The 22,719-nt window shown below is 44.3% G+C and overlaps 1 protein-coding gene across 1 annotated transcript; it reads left to right on the top strand.

The window, feature by feature from the left end:
* Window positions 1–8,696: 8,696 nt before the first annotated feature.
* Window positions 8,697–15,205, top strand: LOC135917056 (juvenile hormone acid O-methyltransferase-like). The gene is made up of 3 exons (XM_065450548.1): window positions 8,697–9,365; window positions 13,602–13,749; window positions 14,970–15,205. Exons 1-3 carry the CDS (start codon window positions 8,793–8,795, stop codon window positions 15,068–15,070), a joined length of 822 nt encoding a protein of 273 aa, XP_065306620.1. The 5' UTR covers window positions 8,697–8,792; the 3' UTR covers window positions 15,071–15,205.
* The last annotated feature ends 7,514 nt before the right edge of the window (window positions 15,206–22,719 follow it).

The raw sequence follows: 22,719 nt of genomic DNA, 5'->3' as shown, positions 1-22,719 counted from the left end.
TGTACTTCTTTATTACGTAATACCTATATGACTGCTGGTTTCTGGACTGAACCAAACGCTTTTTCGTTATATATGAAAGCCATATAGAGAGGCTGATTGTACTGCGTGGATTTCTCGATTATTGGATTGATTTCATGGATGTGATCCATTGTGAGGTACCTCTTCATGAAGCCTGCAGGTTCTCTTTGTTGACTAAACATCAGTGTTGCCCTCAATCTAATAAAGATTATCTTCTTGAATAATTTATATAATACTGGAAGTAAGGTGATGGGCGGAGAATTGGTATAAGACTGACATTCTTCCAGTTCTGTAGGACCCTTCAAGTCGATAGACACGTATAAAAAAGGACCGCCAGCTTTTCTAGCAATATGTCTCCTCCATATTTGATTAAATCGACTGGTAGTTCATCTTCACCTGCCAATTTTTCATGTTTTATGTTTTGCGACGCCCTACTAACTTCATTACAAGTTATAGAATGAACCACTGTAACCTGTTCATTACTACTTCGAATGGAGGTACAAAGGCTGCTTGAGGTACTGTACAGGTCAGTATATAATTCTTCCGCTGCTTTTACTACATCTTCGAAATTGCCCACAATATTGTCCTGCCTGTCCTTCTGTGCATACATATTGGTTTTTAAATAGCCAGTTTTCTTCTCACTATATTCAGGCCACGTTCATATCTTACTAGTTCCTCAGTACTTCACACGTTATGGTTTCGAATATCTTTTATTTTCTCCTTGTTGATTAGTTTTGACAGTTCCGCGAATTCTATCTAGTGTATAGAGTTGGACACTTTCATTCTTTGTCATCTCATTATTAGGTCTTTCATTAGGTTACATGGGAGAGCTCAGCTACTTGTTGCCTTGGTGCATTACCTCCCGCTTCAAATCCACAGAAATGGAGGCTATGAAGAACACATTCTTTAACAAAGGTTACCCCAATTTAGTTCCAGGAGAGGTCGTCAGCTACATTTTTAAGTAATAATATTGTGAAGGTTACTGCGACAATGCTGTGGGAAAGTTAATTCCAATCGGATGCTGTGCGTGGAGAAAGGAGGCGGATAAAGTAGCAGTGCGGCTGCGTGGCCGGGCAACTTGAAAGAACGGCCGGTACGACGAGATATGCGGGCTGGGGGGATCATAAAGCATGGGCGGTCACGGGTGCTGTAATAAGTTTAATGAACGAGGGCTAGAGATGCGATGCGGCGACGAAGCGCGAGGGACAATAGAGATGATTCTGCTTTTACTGATGATACACTGGTATGATAGGAATAGAACGAATGAATAAACCACGCTGCTCGATTCTGCAGAGCCTCAAGTGTGTTAACAAGGTACACCTGATACGGGCTCCAGATGGTAGCCGCGTACTCGAGGTTTGGTATGATAATTGCTTTGTAAGGCAGCAACTTGAAGTGTTCAGTCGCTTGACTGTAATGACGTTTGAGAATGGCGACTGTTAGCAGACGTTTCTATGTTAGTGATATATGCGAACCATGGTATATCATATGACAATGTTACTTCTAAGTACACATTCGTTTCGACCCTCTCAAGATTGACATTACCGACAGCATAAGAAAAAGGGAAAGAGTTACGATGACGAGGAAGATATTGATATAAATTTAGTGGAGTTAAGTGTGATGAACCACTGGTCACACAACACTTTATTACAGTTAAAATCACTTTGAAGAGCTTGCTACCTAGAATGGTTAGTGATAGTACGATAAATGACGCAGCCGTCCGCAAACATTTGGACCTAACATGTCACAAGTAAATCCAAGTCAGTCATGTATATTACAAACAGGGTCCCCAATACCGACCCCTAGGGGTCATTGGACACTACAGGGTGAGGGTTAGAAATGTGCTCGTTAACAAAGGAAGAGTGGGAACGATCGCTCAGTCAAGTTCCAGTCCAGTCAAGAACACGAGGGTGAATATTTAGGCCAGAATCTTTAATGTGGACAAGCTGATGAGACACTTTATCGAAAGCCTTCGCGAAATATAAGATGATGGCATCAATTCGGTGATGATGGTAATATAAATCATGAAGCAAATTAGCTAACTTAGTTTCACTATATAGCCTCTGCGAAAACCATGATCTGAAGTATTAAAGAAATTATTCCAGCTGAAGAAGTTCATTATTTGTGAATAAGTTAGTAATTAGGTGATTTTACAGGGTATACTTAAATGTTAAAGATATTGGACGATGATTGGACGGTGACTGTTTATTACTGATTTATGGATGGGAAGGACTTTGGCACTTTCCAGTAATCAGGTATGAGACCTGTAGAAAGGGACTGAAAATACAGAAGACACATGTAGTTTGCTTAAATGTTGCTTGTATTTAGCAAAAAATTTGAATTCCATTTATTGAAGCCAGTCGACGATTTGATCTTCAGTTGTTCCGTCTGACATAATAGACCAATTGTGAAAAATGCAAGATCTGGCCTAGTTTGTTCACCGGTGGTAGTTCTTTGCAAGGAAGAAAACATGTCACACTTTGGAGTGAATACTGATTCAAAGGCGATGTTAAATGCGTCTGCGCTTTCTGCGCCACTTACTGCTCTATTATGTTTGTCAGCAAGTGTAGTTGTAGGTACGTGTTCCGGGCTCACCACGTGCCAAAACATTCGCTGATTCCTTACTAACATGTTAGGAAGGTCATTATTAAAAAGTTGTACTTAGCGTTAGGTATTGCTGCCAGATATGCGGTTTCCACTGAATAGAGTTTGTTCTAGGTGCTTGGGACTCTATCACAGTTTTGTAGCTCGGAAATAAGGCTTTTTCTTATTCTCGAATGGTTTTAGTGACTCACTGAACCATTTATTGTCTTCATTAGCATGGAATCTGCATGCCGGTATGCATTTATCAATTATTTCACGTACTTTGATCTTAAAAAGCAACCAATTTTTATGAACAGGATGCTTACGAAAAACTTTTTCGAATAAAGGGAAGAAACTGATTAGCGCTATAGTAATTGCTTCGCAATTGGCCTTGCCGTGAAGATGAGCGGTTTTCTTTTAAATTTTACAAGTTAGCGCAACGCAGATAGTAGTCCCATGGACAGCCTTGTGGCGGCTTATTTCCCAGAGATATGCTGTGGATCACATGCCGTCGGGATTGCCCGTTAGCGCCAACTCGAAAACATTTGCCGCGTTCGGTGTAACACACGTTGGTTCAAATATTACCTACGAAAGGTTGAAGTTAAGACAGACTTGAAAAAAGATTGGTTGCTTCTTGGTTGCTTGTTAACGTTTAGTAGTTACGTAAGTCTGTGGTGGGATAATGAAAATGACCAAACGGAGCGATGTCTGCATTCCCATGTGCTCCTTTAGGGATGGTTAGAATATTGTTCAATTCTCGCGGAAAATCGGGGCTAGTTTGAGGCGGCCTGTAAGAGGCCCCTGCAAGTACAGTTCACGGCGCAGCGCGGCAAACTACTTATAACATTGAGATATCTGAATCGATATGAAATACAGAAGATGGCAGTTGCTGATTCACCGCCACAAGTACTCCAACCATGCATGCATCACGACGATCCTTGCGATGGAGGTTCAATTTAGGCAAATCGACAAGAACTTAGGTGTCACTAAATATCGCCATGCAGCCACGTTTCTGCAGGTATAAGTACATTACTGGAAGATGGCAAAACAATGCTGCACACGAGTTCCCGCTTCTGCCAGAAGCTGCGTATATCATGAAGATTGCAGAGAATGTGGGATTAGCTCGAGAAACCTTGCAGGGATGCGTTTTCTTTTCAATCGGAATTGATAGCTATGCAACATCCCTTACCATTTGCGAGACCTCGTCGTATGTATATTCTCTCAAAGTAATTAAAATGGTTTTGAAATGTAGGGAGAAAGGGACAGATTTCGTCTTGGCGAAAGCAATGAAGTTACTGGGCGCATCGATGAGAGAACAGGAATATTTTAGTCACGTGCTGCGCTTCATTCCCTTTAGTTTTCCTGCGTTAGAAATAATGGCTTCTTTCGTTTTGTATAAAGAAAACTGTGCGCTAATGGGGCGATTGTGGCCGGTAGAGTTGCGACAAAGATGATGGGTCCATTCTGTTTCTCTTGAGTCTAACGTAATCATAAGAGGTCCTGAGAATGCCGTATTTCCACTTCCTCGGATTTGGAGTAACTTTCTGCATTGTTAGGCTCGCGAAACCCATAAAAATTAAGTTATTTCACCGTGACCTACTTTCCGTGCCGTCAAAACACTCTTCGAGGTCAAAAATATGCTGAGCTGTGTGAGTAGTGTTGGTTGGTATGTTGTCAATGTAGCTGCTATCTCATTGTACAACACAGTAAATGGCTTGTGCCTCGGCCAGTTAAAGAGAGCAAAGAGCAACGCAATTTCGCAGCGTCGAATCGTCTTGTGCTATCAACTTTTTTCTTATCTTTCTGACAAGCGGTTCAGTCCTGATGTATGCATTACGCCAGATGTCGCAAGTAGACTCAAGTGGAGAGCTCAGTATGGCAGGTTAAAAATAAAGTTAACCCAAATGAGACTGATAAATAAGAGGTCTCTGTTGAGAAATAGGTCAGTGTCACCGTAAGCAGAGGCTTGACAAGAATGAAACAGTGGAAAAACAACAGTCAGGTATATACGCCCTTTTGCACATTATGCTGGCTTTTGAATTCTCTTCCAAGGTTGTAAATTGTCCATCAGCAAAGAATTGTTGCACTGCATTCCGAAATAAGTAAAAACACAGCCTTCGAACTGTTTGACACATTTGCGACAAAAACGCGCCTCACGCAGGTAAAAAATTTACAGAAAATAATTTAACCTTGCCGGGCTAAAGAGCTTCCAGGGAATACTTAGTAAAAATTTATTTTCCATTTTTCTAGAGTGACCCTCACAAAGAAAACATTGCTACGTATAATGGCTAGAGCAGCCATGATTTCTTAGCAGCTTTTGCAAAAAGAAAGTGGGATTGCGGTAGGCAGCACATATTGGTAGAAGCGTCTCATCGCATTGCCATAGTCATTCCAGTATTCATAAGACGACACTATACGTGTAGCGGGGGCATGTAGTAATAATGGCGACTTAGTAATGCAATTGACACAAACAATTACCTGTTCCTTTCTTGATGGCATGTATTCGCTTCTACAGTAAGCCTGAACGTGTCAGTATTTTCATGCAGGGTAGACACCCTCGCATCAATTATGCATTAACGGGAGGTGATCAGTCGTGTCTCTCAGGCTTTCGAGAAAGCCAGATGCCAGATGCGACTGGCGATGAAACTACTATAGAGGTAATGTCTTTGTCAATGTGATTCCAGCGTTTCTGGCCGAATAATGGTAATTATTGGCTTATCCAGCATATACTCATGTCAACTACACGAAGTTTGTGGGACCCACTGCTTCCTTCTCGACGGATACCCGGCTGAAATGAGCATTTGTGTGCGTTAGTTTTTGGCTTGCAATGCCTACTATGATAATCTCTGTCAGTATATGTCCACCTACTCTGAAAAGTAGAACAAATTGATAATATAGCGTATGCCACATATTATGCATAAAAACGCTTGGGCGCTTCATGTTGTACTTATTATTTTGTTTGCATTGTATTCTGATTGCTTGCAAATGAGCATCGCCTGCGTTAACATATTACTTTTAACCGAAAATCATGAATGCATTCAATTTTTATATTTTTGTGACCAACCCATCTCAATTACCTACGCCTAAGTGAGCATATATGCCCTAATTGAACCAGTTTGTGTTCAGTTTGGTCCAGTTTCTGTTCATAAAAACTGACCTGCCTTCACGTGTATTCTACATTTTTTAAGGGTTATGTTGCAGCATTGTTCAAAATAGTGTGGGCAGCTTACTACCCTGAATAATATCTGCACTAAACTACATATATACCAATCTCGCAACTAGAAATGCAACTTAAAAAAAAGAACGGGAAGATGGGGGCGAAGCGTGTTCGTTTTCGTTGGTGCTTTTCAACATGGAAAGAGTGAGAAAAATTAGTAAAAATCCCACATACAGCATTACTTCCCAATCTGGGCTGTGCAGCAAAGTGTATGCTTTCAGTTTTGTTTTGAAAGTAGTTGCGTATATGTAGAAGCTTCTGGAATAAAAGGTGCACTCTGCCTCTCTGTCCAGTACTGGCACCCGAGACTTCACAAATCAGGTGCAACGATCAGCCTGGTGGAAAACTTTTCTCACAAATCAACTACTGACACCTACTGCTTCTAAGCCATTGAAGATATCTGCGCCTTCTGCCATTTGCGAACGCAATTGGTCTGTGTTTGAAAATGTTCATACGAAAGCTTCGCAACTGGCTGAAAAGTATACGTGTTTGAAAGCACGTCTGAACGCAATGAAATTATAAGCTGGAAAAAGCCGCGTTTGATTGTTATGCGACTGTGTCCAGCGTGAGTTACTGGTCCTCTGAATGCTATTTTTCTCAGTTATAACATTATAACTCTTTCGCAGAAGTGAACAAGATGTTCATTCCATTGTCTTAGTGGTTTCGGCGTAACTATCGCCCGTATACATGATTAATCACTTGTTTTTACGGGAATAACAATATCGACTACTTTATGTGCATTTCGATATGTCGCAAATTCTTCCAAAGAAGAAAAGGTAACTCCAAGGTATTTATATTGGTTAACTGAGCCATCGCTGTTTTCGTGATGACGCGTGACAGACAGGTGAGGAGGGGATGGTTCAAAATAGTTTTTGAGCAATCGCGGAGCACTGATCACAAAATTGGAAGAGAAAAGTTTGGAATTGTTTTACGTTGGAGCGCCGACGGCCCCAAAGTACTGCTATAATGCTGCAATGATGTTACGAATAAGGGCCACGAATAAGAATTTTAAAGGCATACTTACTCGACGATGACAACTGAATGTTGTTCAAGTTAGGCCGGTGTTTTCAAAAGAACTTTTTATTATATTGTCCACTGAGTTACTCAGGTAAACCGCGGTGAAGTTTGATAGATAGACGCAGGAGCTAATGGCCAAAATTTCTGCACATCAATAACTAGAAATTCGAGCTTCATTTTCTATGATAGTAATAAACCTCATACCGCGCAAAAGCAAAAAAAAAGGTTTTTGTGAATACCCGCAGTCTGAACAGAATTAGTCTTTGCCTTCTGTGTCCATTTACAAAGATCCAGGCGTAATCTTTCCAAAACAAATTAATTAAGTGAAGAATAAACGATATTGAAGTCAAATTATCTCGCCTGCCTTTGCTTTGCTCTCCGAGCCCTTCTTATATTTTAGGAGTTAATAGGCATTCTACGAAGGAGAACCGGGTGGGGCTCTATGCTTAGGGAGAAAAAGAAGAAAGAAAGGCAGCAAGGCTAACCTTGGAGAATAAAACATCTGGTTCGCTGCCTTGGAAAGGGGTGGAGGGAGGTGGGCGATTGTATGTAGGAAGAAAAGGACGAAGTATAAAGAGGAAAACAGAGAACATTCGCTCTATCAGTTCCATTCCCTCAACAGAAGAATGCGGAAGTGGCGATCTCTCAGTGTCATCCGCGCTTGAATATACACCGTAGGAAAAACACGAAGTAATTTTAGAGCATGACGGCTCTAGTCGGATTAGATCTGGAGATTGTGCGATGTTTTTCATGAAGCGTTTCACACGTGTTTGCCCTTGTTTATAACAGCGAGCATATATGCATTCATCACGACGCAGCTGCACCTCACCCACAGCCGCCAAACTTGCACATAAAAGGGCACTACTCACTGCAGGGCAAAACCTAGAGTGAAAAAGTCATTCGACAGTGATTCAGGTAAGATCTCGCACCTCGTTACAGGTTTTATACTTTTTCCGACATCTGGAAGCCTACAGCCATTTTGAAAGAAATTTCAGTGCAAATGAAGAAGTGCGCTCGTCGAAGCACAAACTTTATTTATTGCATGTTAGGAAAAGTTCCTCACGTTGTAGGGTAGGCACGGGTTCTAATTGCAAGTTATTTACCCCGGCTTGTCCTGCGCTCCCTTTCAGCCTCATTTTTAGCCTCGATATCCATGCAAATGCGCTTCAGTGCGCCTAGCGCCAGCAGTTCCCACAACGTATATTCCAAGATCCTTCTGAAGAACACTTCATAGCCAACTGTAAATAACTTTTACATTGGTCACATTTCTCACAAATCTGTAGTATATACCATTCAAGCAATTTTGGCGGAGTCGCAGAGCTGATAATGTGTACCTTTTTTTTATTAGCAACCTTTTAACAGCACATCACAAGAAGTGCGCGCGTGATGTCGCTAGGACGGGAGTCCCAGGAAGCCGCTTCAGAAATTTGGCAGCGGGCCGCATGCCGCACAGGACGCCTCCTGCTCTGACTGACATGCATTGCCACGCCTGCAAAACTAATAATACCAAGCAGCGCACGCGATAATCTAAGCGTCTCACACGGCAGGACGGCTCGTCGTGGCACCCCGAGGCTGCGGCGGTATCGGCAGCAATGTGGCCACCGAGATTAGCGAAGTCATGCTGGGGAGCCGCTTGTTAGGTGTGTGTCATATCTAGCGAGCGGTAAAGGCAATGTTGTTTTTTATCATTAGAAATGGCTGCCACTGAGGAACCTTGTATTACTTTCGTGCTAGTATTTCAAATGACAGATAATGGCAAGAGGTCTTTTCTACATCCATATCATATTAACCAAGGCTTTATACGCAGTTCAATGTTTCCTTGTAGTTGGTCTTTAACCATGGGAAAGAGAGCGAGTAGAGAAATCAAACGAATTGCCACATCTTTTCCCAGCCTTTTCAGGCACATCTCAGAACAAGTAAAAACCACGCACAACACCGTCACTGTGAGCCAATTACCATGGATGACGAAGCCAAGCCCAGTCTCAGCAAACCTGACTACGACGCGGCTGCGTACTCGAAGGGCGTCACGTGTTGTTTCTCTGTATATACTACGTTGCTAAATTATTACAACCTGATGTTCGACAATGGACAAGACGATGACGTCGGACAAGAAAGCGTGAGTCCTTGTAGGCCATTGCAATTCCTGGACATTGGCTCTGGCTGCGGTCGGGTGACCTTGGAGATCCTTCTGCCCAATGTTCCAGCGAATGTTGGGAAAATTGTGGGGGTCGATGTATGCCCAAACATGGTTTCCTATGCTCGCGAGCACAGTTCTCATCCAAAGCTAGCGTACGAACAGCTGGACATAACAGGAGACGTCTCAGAGTTCCTCAGGCTGTACGGGCCTTTCGATCGCGTCTACAGCTTCAACTGTTTTACCCGCGTGAAAGACCAGCCCAAAGCATGGAGCAACATGGTGAAGCTACTGAAGCCTGGTGGAGAGTGTCTTCTGTACTACAGCGCTTGGTTCGCTACAACTGAAGTCTCGAGAGCATTGCTGAGAAAGGAACGCTGGAGCAGGTTTGCGGAGGTGAGTGGTGGATACTTATAAGCAAAGCCAATCATCAGCAAAACGTTCCTGTGCTATATCTGTCCGTAAAAGCAGGTGCCAAGCAATGTCGACGTTAGACATAATATTTGTTAAAGAAGCTGACCAGTGGTAAATACAATGTAAAATGAAAAGCATTGTCGATTCCTTGCAAAACTTTTTTTTCCAGCGATTCGCTTACGTTCTCATGATATAGCGTGTCACCGTTTGCTGCGTACCTGAGTAGAAACTCTCACAAAATTATGAAAAAAACATGCAGTGTGTTGTAATTACTTCAGAATTTGGCTCCCAAAGAGGGGCAGCTCGATGCACAGCCCATAGATGTGCAAGGAGATTGAAATTGTAACCATCTAATGATATACATCCCGGCAGCAACCCCATGTGAAAATCGGTTAATACACTTTTCTCGTTGTGGTGACCGCACATAAATGCCGAAACCAATGAACATTAAGCAAGATATGTACTCTCAAGCAAAATATATGCCATGGCTAAAAAATCTTGCGGCTCCTCTTCTTATTACGTAAATTTAACTAAAGGCATGCACAACGTCCGAATTAAAACTCTGGCACCAAAAGAAAGGTGCATACCGCGACATCTTCGCACATGCATGTGCTAAATTACGTTGGAGTCACAGAAAGTTCAGCAGAACCCTTCTCACAATCACAGTCAACGCGAATGCGTTTCGGATTGGATGAATATAGGGACACAACGTATTGCCACCATCGAAACGAGTTAGGTATGACGCGTGCGCTGCAAAGCAATTTCTCTTTCACACTTCCGTCAGAACACACTGTCCAATCTAGCTTCACCACCGCGAAACCTGCGCGTGGCCATGGCTGTGCATGGCTCAGAAAGGTGTAGCGAAGCAACCTGGCTCCTCCCTCGAACTTGGTTTTGGACTCGCTGTGCCATCTAGTGGCAATTCTGAACGCTCCACACGTGGATATAGAGACACAAAGCGGGTCGCATCGATGTACGTGAACGTGTTCCTTCGCTTTCCGTACACAGCAATCGCATAAAATCAGTGTCGCAAGTTGTCGAGAGGCTCAGACAATATACCCACAGCGTTTTTTTCACAGCCGCCTGAAGCATTGGTGTGTGAAAGGCGTTCATTGAAGAGGGGCGCATTTGTGTATTTATGGTGCTGGCATTTGAAGCGTCGAGTGGCCGTTATTGAGGAAGCCTTGTGGTGTGCGTTCGGCTCCACTCACCGTTTAAAAATTTAGGTCTTTCTTTGCCTTCGCAAGGCGAGAAAATCTTAGCAATGCTGGCACATACCGAATTTCCAAAATTTGTGCCGAAGAAACTAATTGATGAATTGCACACAGCTAGGACGCCATAACGTAAAGCTTGTCCACCAGCGCCACCACCATAGGTGTCCGGGAGAAGAAAAAAATAATCGGAGCTGCCGCTAAGATTGACCTCGCGCCAACTGCGCGGGAGTCAGTTCCTCTACCACTGAGTTACGCCAGTGCCCTCTTTTATTACATGGTAACCAAATCTGCAGCAAAACTTGAAAAACAAAGTGCTACAGGAACTTAAACACATTTAAAAGCCACGCAAGGAAGTGCAAGCGTTCAATAAAAGCGTCCAATCCGGCAATGTTTCTTGTGCAGCGTACACTCTATGAACGCGGACAATATTTTCATGAAAAAACGACTGAATGTTTGGCGTTGGATCCGCGTGCCTGTCGCACAATCTGAAGGCTATTTATTAGGCCAAGTACCAAGAACATGGCATATGGCGGCTCACAGAAATCTTTAAAAGGCAGGAGGCGGATTGTGTGTGGTATGACATCTTAATCATTTTAAGTATTCTCTGAGGATGTCCCAGAAGAGCACAGCATCCCTACAGTATACAAAACAGTTTTCAATCATTTCAGCATGTGGGCACAAGCGGTCGTTTGTCTACCACAGGACGAAACACGCGCTTTTTTTCTAACCAGGTTTCGACAGGAAGGGTTGCCAAATGTAGCTTAAAGTGTAGTGATCCCTGGATGGGTGATCAATCCACGAACATGATTCAGTACCTCTTGGTAATGACATTCCTAATGACACACACAATAATGGACAACAGGAACCAATATTTATATGAGTGCAGCAGAATATTCTTTGAAGGGGACAGTGAAAATATAATCCATACTAAAGCGAGCCTTAAGAAAGTGAAAGCCTTTGAGAGCCTCCTTTAAGGAGCCCCAAGGAGCCCGCTGTGCATCTCCCACAGATGACGACACAACTATTTCTGGACGGTAACTCATTATTCTAATTTGTGACACCTGTTTTATCAATTACCTATTTAAATCACAAAAGAATAATAACTTGGAGACAAGTTTCCTAACAAAAAAGGTGGAGTAGGCCAAGACCCACAGTTTCAAGGAACAAAAACAGGTTATTATGTCGCATGGCGTCACCTCGTGACCTTCCCGCATAGGTGGCAAAGACAGGATGGAAAGCTTGCAATATAAGTTCCGCGCAGTGCAATACATTCAGGACATACATAGGACCGGCGCCTATGCACACATTGCAAGCTTCAGGTCGGTTAACTGTTGGCAATGCCTTCCCTGGCAGCGTTTAACCTTACGTTGTACGTCTGCAACTTCCACTGACCCGTGTGGATTGCTATTGCGATACTGAGAGAGAGAGAGAGAGAGAGCTATAACAGGGTATTAAAAGTCTTGTCTCCACTGAACACGTGCGATTTGGATTGGCATCGTACACCCCAAGCCGAACCAAAACCCTGAACGCTTCTCAATGTTTACTGCTGCTGCAGAAGCCGAGCAAAACTGTTGTATTATGGCAAGGACATTCTCTACACTTCTCAGAGGTAAAGGAGGCTATGTAACCTACATAAAACGTACAGGGATCTCGATCGATAAAAATTTGAATCCTTGAAAGACAGGATCCTTCAAAGTTCATGCGTAAAGCGGTTCAAAGCATAATGCATATAGCAAAGGTTACAACGGACGGCACTGCCTTACCATACCCTCAAGTAGAAAAATTTAGTTACACAACCACCAACTATTACCCGTGTTTATGCCATTAGCGTAGCAGACAGTGGTGCCATAAAATAGAAGAGACCCAATGTTTGTCTGCTCTGACACCTGAAACGAGTAGTGATTACCGTTATCAAAGGCTCTTGCCAAATTATCCTGAACAATTTCGACCTGACCTGCACTGTCTATCACACACTTTAGCACATACCGCGCAACGTGGATGTTTGCCTAAATTATTATTCCTGTAACGCCACTTGTTTATAGCTCTTCCACCACGGATTGACTTAAGTTTTGAAGGCGGCTGGGTAATATATTCGTAAATATTTTATAATCCACGGTGGTAAGTAATATGGGGCGACATCCCTCGACTTTCTAAAATTTAGTCACATCTCTGCTTCTTTGGGATAAGTACTGTGTGCCTTTGATAGAGTGTGCCGGGTAGGTATCCAATCTGGTAAGCTTCTCAATAAACTTTAAACAAAAAGGGTACCAATATAGAGCAAAAACATTGTTCAAGTTCCCCAATCAAGCCTTCAGGATCAGGAGTTTTGCCTTTAGCCAGCGAAGAAATGGTTGCTTGAACTTCTGTGACACATATGTACCTATCAACATCATCACATTCTTCTTGACCGAGCTGTGGTAGCAGCGAAACAAATGTTTTCGTTACAACTTCACTATTAATTTCATGACATTGGAAAAAAAATTGTCATGTGAATTCGTTAACGTTTTCATTATTCTAGCCTGGTCATTACGAATCATTCCGGCATGTTCTATCTTGAGCACTTCCTTCGACAGAGCATGCCAACGCTCATCACCAAATGAACGACTACAAGACTGTTGCTCCGAATACTGACGTGTACGTGTTCGAACTAGTACACCTGTATATATCTCAAGGTACATTGTCTGTATTTGTGCTATAATGTCCCAAATATCTTCAATGTACTTGCCAGAAAGCAGACATTCATATTCGTCTAACTGGTATAGCAACTTGTGCAAGTCATTATGTTTTCCTTTTTTTCTCAAAAGACGGCATGGAAGCTTCATCAAGGGTTACCATTTTAAAGCCATGCTTTAATATGTCCCACTGCGGAAAGAGTGATAAAGTAGTGGGTCTTCTCACTTCAATAAAAGATATGTAAAATGCGCAGATAGCGCAGCCGGTGCGCAGATAGCAAATGTAAAGATAGCGCAGCTGCCACGACTAACTCTGCAACCCACCATTGCAGATGTGGGAAGCCCTCATTTCGCCATCACAGGACATGAAGACCACCGACGACAGGCTGAACTATGTCCGGTCACTGGCGAAGGACACTGGGCTGGAATTTAGGAGCTGCGAGATAGCTCACATCTATCACTCCTTAGAAGAGTGGTCCGGTGAGTGTTTGGGCCCCGATAACCCTCACGCAATCCACAGAAGGTTCGTTAGCATATGCGAAGCTAGGCAAATCCAGACGTTTGTCACACAGCATGCAAACAACGCTAATCGAATATCTTACTGCATAAGCTAGGTTAGATAGGCTCAGTTAGGTTAGCTGTATAAGCTAACCTGACTGAGAAAGTGTTTGGAAAGACCGTACCGGGTATTATTTGGGGCTCGGAAAGCCAATCATTCTCTTGGCTCAGGTATGACGCAAAAACTCAATATATGCAAGGTCGACAGGAGAAAATATCTCGTTTTATTTTCTTTTTGTTTTTTTCTAGTTTTGTGTGAGTAAGGACAAAGTTGCATCGCTTGGGTTAAAATTTCTGAGCATATTTTTGGGCTTGCTACTTCAAAAAGTAATGACGCTGAATGGTTTCAGTAAATTACGCCCGCATGAACACCCGTGTGAGTTGCGTCTTTTCCTGCGCTATAAAAAGTCACACCTTGGATAGTATTCGACTTTCTGTTCAGGCTCTGAGCATTTGCCACACCCTGGCAACACATTATTCTCGAAATTGGTACTCATCTACTTTCAACTGTCTTATTAGTGTATTGAATATATATATTTCTTTAATTATGGGGCTTTGTGCACCGAAACTATTTCCGGAATATGAGGCACGCCGTAGTGGAGGACTCCAGAAATTTAGACAAGCTGGGGTTCTTTAAGTGCTTGTAAGTTCACGGGTGTTTTACCATTTCTCACCCATCGAAATGCGGCCACCTTGGCCGGGATTCAATCCCGCGACCTCGTGCTCAGCAGCCCAACACCATAGCCACTGAGCAACCACGGCGGGTACTGAGTAGTTTTATTGTCATATGGATATAACTTTTTTATATTAGAATTTCTATGTTGCCCGCAAGAAAGAAAAATTTGATAGGTTCAGGTCCTGGTTTAGGCAAGCCGTCTTTTGCTCTTATTTAGTATACGCCGCATCATCCATCGAGCCATGCACCCTAATTATTCGACAGCTCAAAAGCCGCATCATGCGAGGCGTTCTGAAAAGAGTACAAGAGCAGAAAATTAAACGAATGGTTAGAATTTAGAGCAATAGCAATGTTTCGCCATGTTCAGTGCTCAGCGTGCACATCTATGGCGTTTCTTTTTACTTTATTGCACAATGTTGCCGGAATAACAAACACAAATGCTCAAAATCCATTGTATATTCCGCAGAAATACTGACTGCATTGCTACCTGGAAATTACACCCTGAGCACCGAAGAAAGGCACGACTTATTCAAAGACGCTGATGAAGAATTCAAGAATTGGGCGTGAGGACGGAAAAACCCGCATGTGGCTGACAACTACGTAATCCACCCAATAAAGCCATTGAAACTGCACTAATAAGTGCGGTCCTGCTATTCGCACGGTATATTGGCATTCCATTAAAGGCAATATTAGTCAACGACACTTGTTTAGCAGTGTTGATCTTCCTTACTGCAAGATATTATGACGGTCGCTCACGTCATTCAAAGAACACAATGCGACATCGTTTCACTGTGCGTACAAATCAACTGCAGCTCAATGACCATGGCATTCTGGTGCTTCGCTAAATTTGGTGGATTAGATTTCGAGCAATTCTGCTTGCAATCTGGCAAGAGGGCGAATAAAGAAAACGCTCGTGTACCTTGCACTGGGTGCTAGTACGCACGCGTTTTATGTCTGGTGTCTCCTAACAAAAGTGTTTAAGCTGTTTTCCACTGAACACTAGCCATAACATTTCTTTTTTTATTGTCATCGGTTGTCCAATGCAAACACCTCGCGACCTAGAAGGTGGTTCCCCGTGCTTTGCAGAGTCTATGACGCCTCTTCTGGATCGTCTCGCCCTATTGTGGTGACATTTGCCGGACAAACATTACCCAAGCGCATACGCTTTTGGGCCTCAATTTTTAATGTGCATCAATACCGCGAACGGATTGAAGCTAGCTTTAACGGTCGCCAGATTGGCCATCGCTCCGATGTCTGTCCGGACCCAAGACGACAACGATGTCACCATTGTGGCGTCGAAGAACATGATACGCCGCCTCGGGGAACTGTGGCAGCGTGCAAAGCGCGTTGCATCATCTGCCGCGGCGGTCACCCTACCGGCGCTCCCAGCTGCCGCTATCGCTTCTATCCACCTGCGCAGCGCTGACAACCAGCCGGGGAAGGAAAAAGAGGAAGTGCGACCACGTCGACGACAGCAGCGCCACCGGCAAGTGGCGCACAAAACGCATCTGGCACCGGCACAGAGAGCGGAACGAGCTACCGAGACGCCATGCGGCACGGCCGCCCTTCCGTGCGCTCCGATCAGCGCGAAGCATCAAATAGTAGAAGTGGCAGCAGGCAGCGCAGCCGGAGCAACAGCCAGTCTCGCAGCCACTCCAACTCCAAACAACGCAGTGACGAGGCGGTATTGCGGAAAGTCGCCTGGTCAGCCTATCCCGAGCCCAAGCCCACGCCCGCATGACCTCAGCAGGATGCAAACCAGGTGAGGGAGCTCGCTGAAGAGATTATAGAGCACTGAGACAACAGCTTGAGGCAGCCAATGCCGAAATCAGGACCCTACCAAGTAGGCAGCCAATTGGAGGCGCCTCTATGACGCCGGCTGCACGCGAAATAGTGGTCTGTGTTCGGAAAGCTGAACTTGAATCGATGGACGCAGAACCGTCAAACAAACGCAAAGCGTCACTGCGGCACACACCCAAGCAGTCCCAAGCGTCAAACCCTATGGACAGAGTAGATAAGTTATACCGAGCAATTGCTCAGCTAGCGAACACAGTCTCCAAACACCTAACGTCTACCGCAGAATTTCAGCAGATGGTAGCCCACGAGCTTACCAGAATAGGCGCTGTGTATAGAGCCAAATGCACACAGGGCCTTACCAAAGCCCGGAACACGAACAGCTTGCCACCACAGTCACCAAAGTGCTGAACACTAAGGGCTTCAAAATGACATCTGTATGGCCGGTAAGGGCAGAACCGTACACCAAAAAGATGGCTGAAACTATTAGGATTATACAATGGAATTGCAGATCTTTTAAGCAAAAGCGTACAGCACTGCAGTTCCAACTCGCTAGCTTTGATACCAAGGTAGATGTTGTAGCCTTACAGGACACAGGCACGCAAGTATAATTTACTTGGTATACCACGTTCAATGAATTAACTGACGCCGACAACAAACCTTCTACGGCAGTTGCGATACAACGCAACCTTACGGCAATGCAAATTGATCTGGAGGAAGACAAAATTCCTTACACGTTTGTACAGCTACTGCCTAGGAAAAAGGAACACAAATGGGTATTCATCCTCAACTTGTACAGCTCCCCGAAAGCTAAAAGCAACAGAGCTATTGCCCTCCTGAAAAAAGCATGTAAAGCCGCAGAAAAGGAAGAAGTGGTTGTTGTAGGAGATTTTAACGCTCCGCACACAGTCTGGGGATACCAAACCTGCAATAGGAAAGGCAATGCGCTATATTCAGTGACAAGTCACTTAGAACATGCACTCATCACTGACCCAGATAGGCCCACGCGTATCGGCCACAGTGTATGCAGGAATACCACACCAGACTTATGCTTCGTCAAAAATGCCAATGGGGCTCTTTGGGATAACTCCGAAACTAGTCTTGGGAGCGCTCACTATCTCGTTCTTATCACTATCCCTTCCAAAGGGCATAAATGACAAATGAAGCTGATTGCGCATAACAAATGGGATGTATTCCGATACGTAAGAAACCGCATCAACTCACCGATATAGCAGACCTCAGTGCGTGGACGAATGAGCTTATCCAGGATGTGGACAATGCCACAACCATGGCACCGATAGAGAAGGAAGGCCCCGTGCCAGAATCTAAGCCCCTAGGTCTATGCGAAAAGCATCAAGACCTTCAGCAGAGATGGCTAAAGAATAAGATCAACCGCACGCTGCGCCACGAACTCGCCGCCCTAGAGAAAGCGATTCAGGACTACTCTAGCGAGCTCAGCAGTATGCAATGGAACTAATTATGTGACAACATGAATAGGCAGTTGAGCAAAAAGAACCCCTGGACCCTGCTTAAACACATGCTAGATCCACAACACTCTAAATGTGCTTCTCATAAAAGGATTCAGAAAATCGTACACAGTTTCCCGGGAACAGACTCTGAATTCGCAAACCTCTTGATCGGGCAATATCTGAATACAGAACGGGAGCCGGGTGCATATATAGAGTACAGAGGAGACGAAAACACAACATTAGACGAAGACATCACTGAGGCCGAAGTACGCGCCGCTCTCAGCTGCCTACGCACGACATCATCAGCCGGTAAAGATGAGATCACCAACAAAATGCTCAGGAATCTAGATGACCCTACCACAACAATGATCACCAAGCTTTTTATTCAGCACTGACAAAACGGCACACTACCGCAAGAGTTGAAGCACGCTAGCATGGTCTGCATTCCTAAACCGGGCAAGTCACTCAGTGTAGAGAACCTCAGACCCATATCCCTTACCTCTTGTCTTGGTAAGGCTATGGAGCATGTGGTTCTCAATAGGCTGGTTGACTATGCCGAAACCAACAACCTCTTCTCAGAGGCAATGATTGGCTTTCGACCCAAACTGTGCACCCAAGACATACTGTGGCAAGTACAAAATGATATCCTTAACCCAGCGCCTATACGCGCAACTCGAACAGTCTTAGCATTAGACATACACAAAGCATTTGAGAATGTCTGACATCGAGCCATTGTAGAAAACGTATCCAACATGAACGTAGGTAAGAGAACATATTCCGATATTACCACATTCCTCAAGGGAAGTACTGCCACCGTAAACATAGGCAATATTGAAAGCAAAACCATAGAGCTCGGCACTAGAGGTAGACCACAGGGAGCAGTAGTTTCTCCTTTCCTCTTTAATACCACTATGACTGGCTTATCCCGACAGCTCAAAGATATTCCTCATATCAGGCACGTCATCTTCGCCGATGACGTAACGATCTGGACGTGCACTGGGTCGGATGGAGAAATTTCAGAAACACTGCAGGCAGCGGCTGACGCAGTGCAGAAACACGCCTGCAACAATGGCCTCAGCTGTTCGCCGAAAAAATAAGAATTGCTTATAGTCTGGAACAAAAATCCCACAAATCCGGCTGCCAATATGCCCGCACACATTCAGGTGCTGGTAGCTGGACAACCGGTCCCACCCGTTCCTAAAATCAGAGTGTAAGGATTGTGGATCCGGCAAAACACGCACAACGAAGAAGCCGCAGCACGACTCCAAACTACAGCTGGGCAATTACAGAACCTTCTCAGGAGGGTCTCCAACCGACGACACGGAGTTAAGGTGAAAGATGCCTGCAGGCAAATCCAGGCTTTTTTTCTGAGCCGTGTGGCGTATGTCAGCCCTTGCCTGCATCTCAGGAAGAGGGATTTGGAACGGATTAACAGTCCAATCCGAAGGTTATTCAAACAGGCTCTTGGGTTGCCAAAATGGACTAATACGGATGCATTCTTGAGTCTAGGGGTGCCTAATAACGTTGAGGAAATCATAGAGGCCCACAAATGGGCTCAAACAGTTCGATTATCCGGCACACACGCGGGAGAGCGGATCCTCGGCACTTTAGGGTATCGCCCAGCCTTAGACATTCCGCAACGACAGCGAATACCTAACACTATCTGGACCAAGATCATCATCCCCCCGCTTCCGAAAAACATGAGCACTGAAAACAGTGGTAGACGCAAAGCTAGGGCGGTGGCACTCTGGCAATGCAACAAAAACCAACCCGCCATATACGTTGATGCTTCTCGCACCAGTGCTGGTCTACACACCACAGCCGTCACTAGTACAATACGATACAATACAATCATTATTGTGCATAAAGACAACAAAGTACATATCCTCCTGAGACCCGGGATGCATTTGGGTCCACAGATTTTTCCCATACTTTCAGAATAAGTCAGTAGGGTTATGAAGGTGAAAAGTGTTAAATATTTTTCCAATAGCCCTGATAGTTACAGCTCAGCGTGATGTCCAATATATTGGACACTGGGATTCTGCCCGGTCTGTTCTCAGCCAGCACACACGTAATGATGTACCGCAGATATTGCGCTCAAACTCGTGTGCAAAAATATTTTAATAACTCGAAAGGCAAAGTTGTGAATAAAGTACATAAAAAGATCATTCATCTGTTAAAAAAAAATTGGTCTTGTGTTGACTTCCTGTGGGAAACTTCAAAGCACCTTTTTGTCCTTCGTGATGCAGAAGAAGAGCCGAAGAGCTGCGCGTACGCTGTTGTATTAACTTTATTATAAAATCAAAGATATGCCCTGAAAGCAGGTAGCAATACAAGAAACAGTGCTTACTTCTCCGGCAGCTGCCGTAAAACGCCGCACCACTGAATGCCGCCATTGTGGAACAGTTCCGGCGGGAATTTTAACGATGTATTTTCATCAAAGCTGCATAGATGGCGCGATTTAGTGCTAAAGAACTTTGTTTTCATGTCGCAGCCTTTGTAGTCTGCAACGGGCAGCGTTTGCAGTGTCTGCCAGTATTGAGCAGTGGGTAGCGCTCTTTTCTTGGGGTTCCCGAAGAGACAGTCAAGCCTGCTTTGATGGCGAATGCCACTCGGTTTCGTTCTCACTCTCAGTTTCATCCTGCTGCTTCCCTTGAGCCACGAGAGTCTCAGCAACAGATTGGCGGAACTGCATATATTTCAGTATTTCTTTCCGCTGTTTCTTTAGGGAGCGTATGTCCCACGTGTACTGCACCTTGGAATTGCTGAGGGCAATGTCGAAGAGGTGAAGGATGGCTCTGATTGTCCACTTGTTGACACATGCTTTTATCCTGTAGTAACTTATCTTTCGATCTGTGTTGTTAACACCGGCCATGTTGACGTAGATGCGCACAATATCTGGTTGAGGGATATCGATGTTCGCGACAGGTGTCTTGCGGGTCCTAGCCATGGATTTAAAAAAGATAAGTTATCAGCTTAATTCATCAGACACGCGTGGCCGGTCCCCTAAAGAAAAAAAAAAGATGTGATTTCATCCACAAGTCTCTAAATGCCAACAGTAGTCGCATGCTGTTCATAACAAGGCCATCACAAAAGCGCGGTCAAAATAACCGGGTTGAGTCCTAGCGTCCAACGTAATGGACACGCGAAATCAAAGGACGCGTAAAAAAAAGTGAGCGCGCGAACAGTTTAAATTCCGTATTCTGCGCGTACGCTGTTGTATTAACTTTAATGTAAAATCAAAGATATGCCCTGAAAGCAGGTAGAAATACGAGAAACAGTGTTTACTTCTCCGGCAGCTGCCGTAAAACGCCGCACCGCTGAATGCCACCATTGTGAAACTGTTTCGGCGGGAATTAGAACGATGTATTTTCATCAAAGCTGCATAGATGGCGCAAGCAGGTGTCCAATAAGTAGGACAGCGTGGTTTTATGAGGATGAAAGCCTTGCCACAGGAGTACTGGCTCATTCATGAATGTCCAATATATTGGACAAATCTCCATAGCCGGGTCTCAGGAGGATATAGCAGGCCTACCAAAGCCTCAGAGGGCTTGACTGGCAGTGCCTGGCAGTGCATGATCGAAAGGCAAGTGTAGTTCGGAGACTGACCAAGTGTTTTTTACGAACACAGCCACGCCTCCACCCTTCCGGACCGGACGAAAGAAGGAGAATGACCAATAGTCCGGTAGCGCGAAGCTAGAAAATAGACCTGGCGAGATATTTATCTCGGTGAGTACGATGACAGCAAAGAGCAGTGGAACAGAAGATAGAATGGCTTATAAATGGTCCCAGTGCTTACGAATGCTTCTGATGTTTACGTGAGTAACATAGAAAGCGTCGTTACCCGTATATAAAAAAAACCGCGAAACTTCTAAAAGGTCATCGCAAACCTTGAAAGTACTACCGATGACTAGATAAGCCTCTCAATGTCAATTTTGTTTTATTATTTCGAATGAGTGGAGCGCCGTCTGCTTTCCTTGCAAACACCTTGCCATTTCTTTTCAAGGCGTATTTGAAGGACATTTCCATTGCTTTAGTCTAACCTAGCCAGAACAGTTCACGATTAACCCTTGTGACGTTGTCATTGAAATACAACCGTGGAAAATCATTTTGAACTAATCCTGGAAAGTTTTTACGTGATCGAAGCCATTGTTCCTTCGCTTCAACGGAGCACATCTGGACAACAATAGCTGGTGCAGTACGTCCCTACTGTCCATACAGGTAGTGCAGAGACTTGAGTTGCCGCAAAGTTAGGTACCTCAAGTTGTTGCGCAAGATCACTGAGGAAGGAATGCAAGTTCTCCTTCGGCTTGCTGGGAAATCCGTGGATCTCGAAATTCTTTCTTCTACTGTACTGCTCCATTTCCTTCATTTGCTCACTTATTTTGTCGATCAAGTCTGACTGAAACTCGACGGTAGAAAACAGCGAGTCAACCTTGGAACGTAATTCCGCCACCTCCGTCTGATTTTTGTTAACTGCCCCCAATACCCAGTCATATATTGTGGAAAGAAATTCTATTAAAGTCTGCACTACCTGTATTGCGTTATCAATCTTTCCAACTGAGTCCTTGAATGTTAGAAGTTCCTGGACTTTCCTGGCGAGTATTTCTACGCTAGATGCAAGTCGGTCTAGTTTTTCATTTACAGCAGTAAATTGCCGTGCGAACGATTCTTCTTTTGCTGTGTGTGTCAAGTCTCCTTGTGTGCTTTTTTCCGGTCGACAAGTTTGGCATAGCCAGGTTTCACGTTTACCTGTACTAATTTTTCGTAGCTGTTTTCAACTACTGTAGAGCATCGTTTTCCAAGGTGGAAACCTTCTTGGCAAGCAGAACATGTTAAAAATTTCGCATCGGAAGGTAACGGCTTACAGCAAGCAGCACAATGAGAAGGCATCTCTGTGCAGTCAGCGGCAAAAAATTACAACGGTAAAATAAGTAACAGCAAAAGGCTCAC

This window comes from Dermacentor albipictus, chromosome 10 (assembly GCF_038994185.2).
Source record: "Dermacentor albipictus isolate Rhodes 1998 colony chromosome 10, USDA_Dalb.pri_finalv2, whole genome shotgun sequence".
Taxonomy (NCBI): domain Eukaryota; kingdom Metazoa; phylum Arthropoda; class Arachnida; order Ixodida; family Ixodidae; genus Dermacentor; species Dermacentor albipictus.
The sequence above is the reverse complement of the archived record's forward strand: the minus strand, read 5'-3'. Positions and strand labels throughout refer to the sequence as shown.

Bases quoted from the DNA above. Each gene is read 5' to 3' on its own strand.
- LOC135917056 (XM_065450548.1), top strand. From the start codon at position 8,793: ATGGATGACGAAGCCAAGCCCAGTCTCAGCAAACCTGACTACGACGCG. The intron at 9,366-13,601 runs GTGAGTGGTGGA...CCACCATTGCAG, and splicing joins GCTGGAGCAGGTTTGCGGAG to ATGTGGGAAGCCCTCATTTC. The intron at 13,750-14,969 runs GTGAGTGTTTGG...TATATTCCGCAG, and splicing joins CTCCTTAGAAGAGTGGTCCG to AAATACTGACTGCATTGCTA.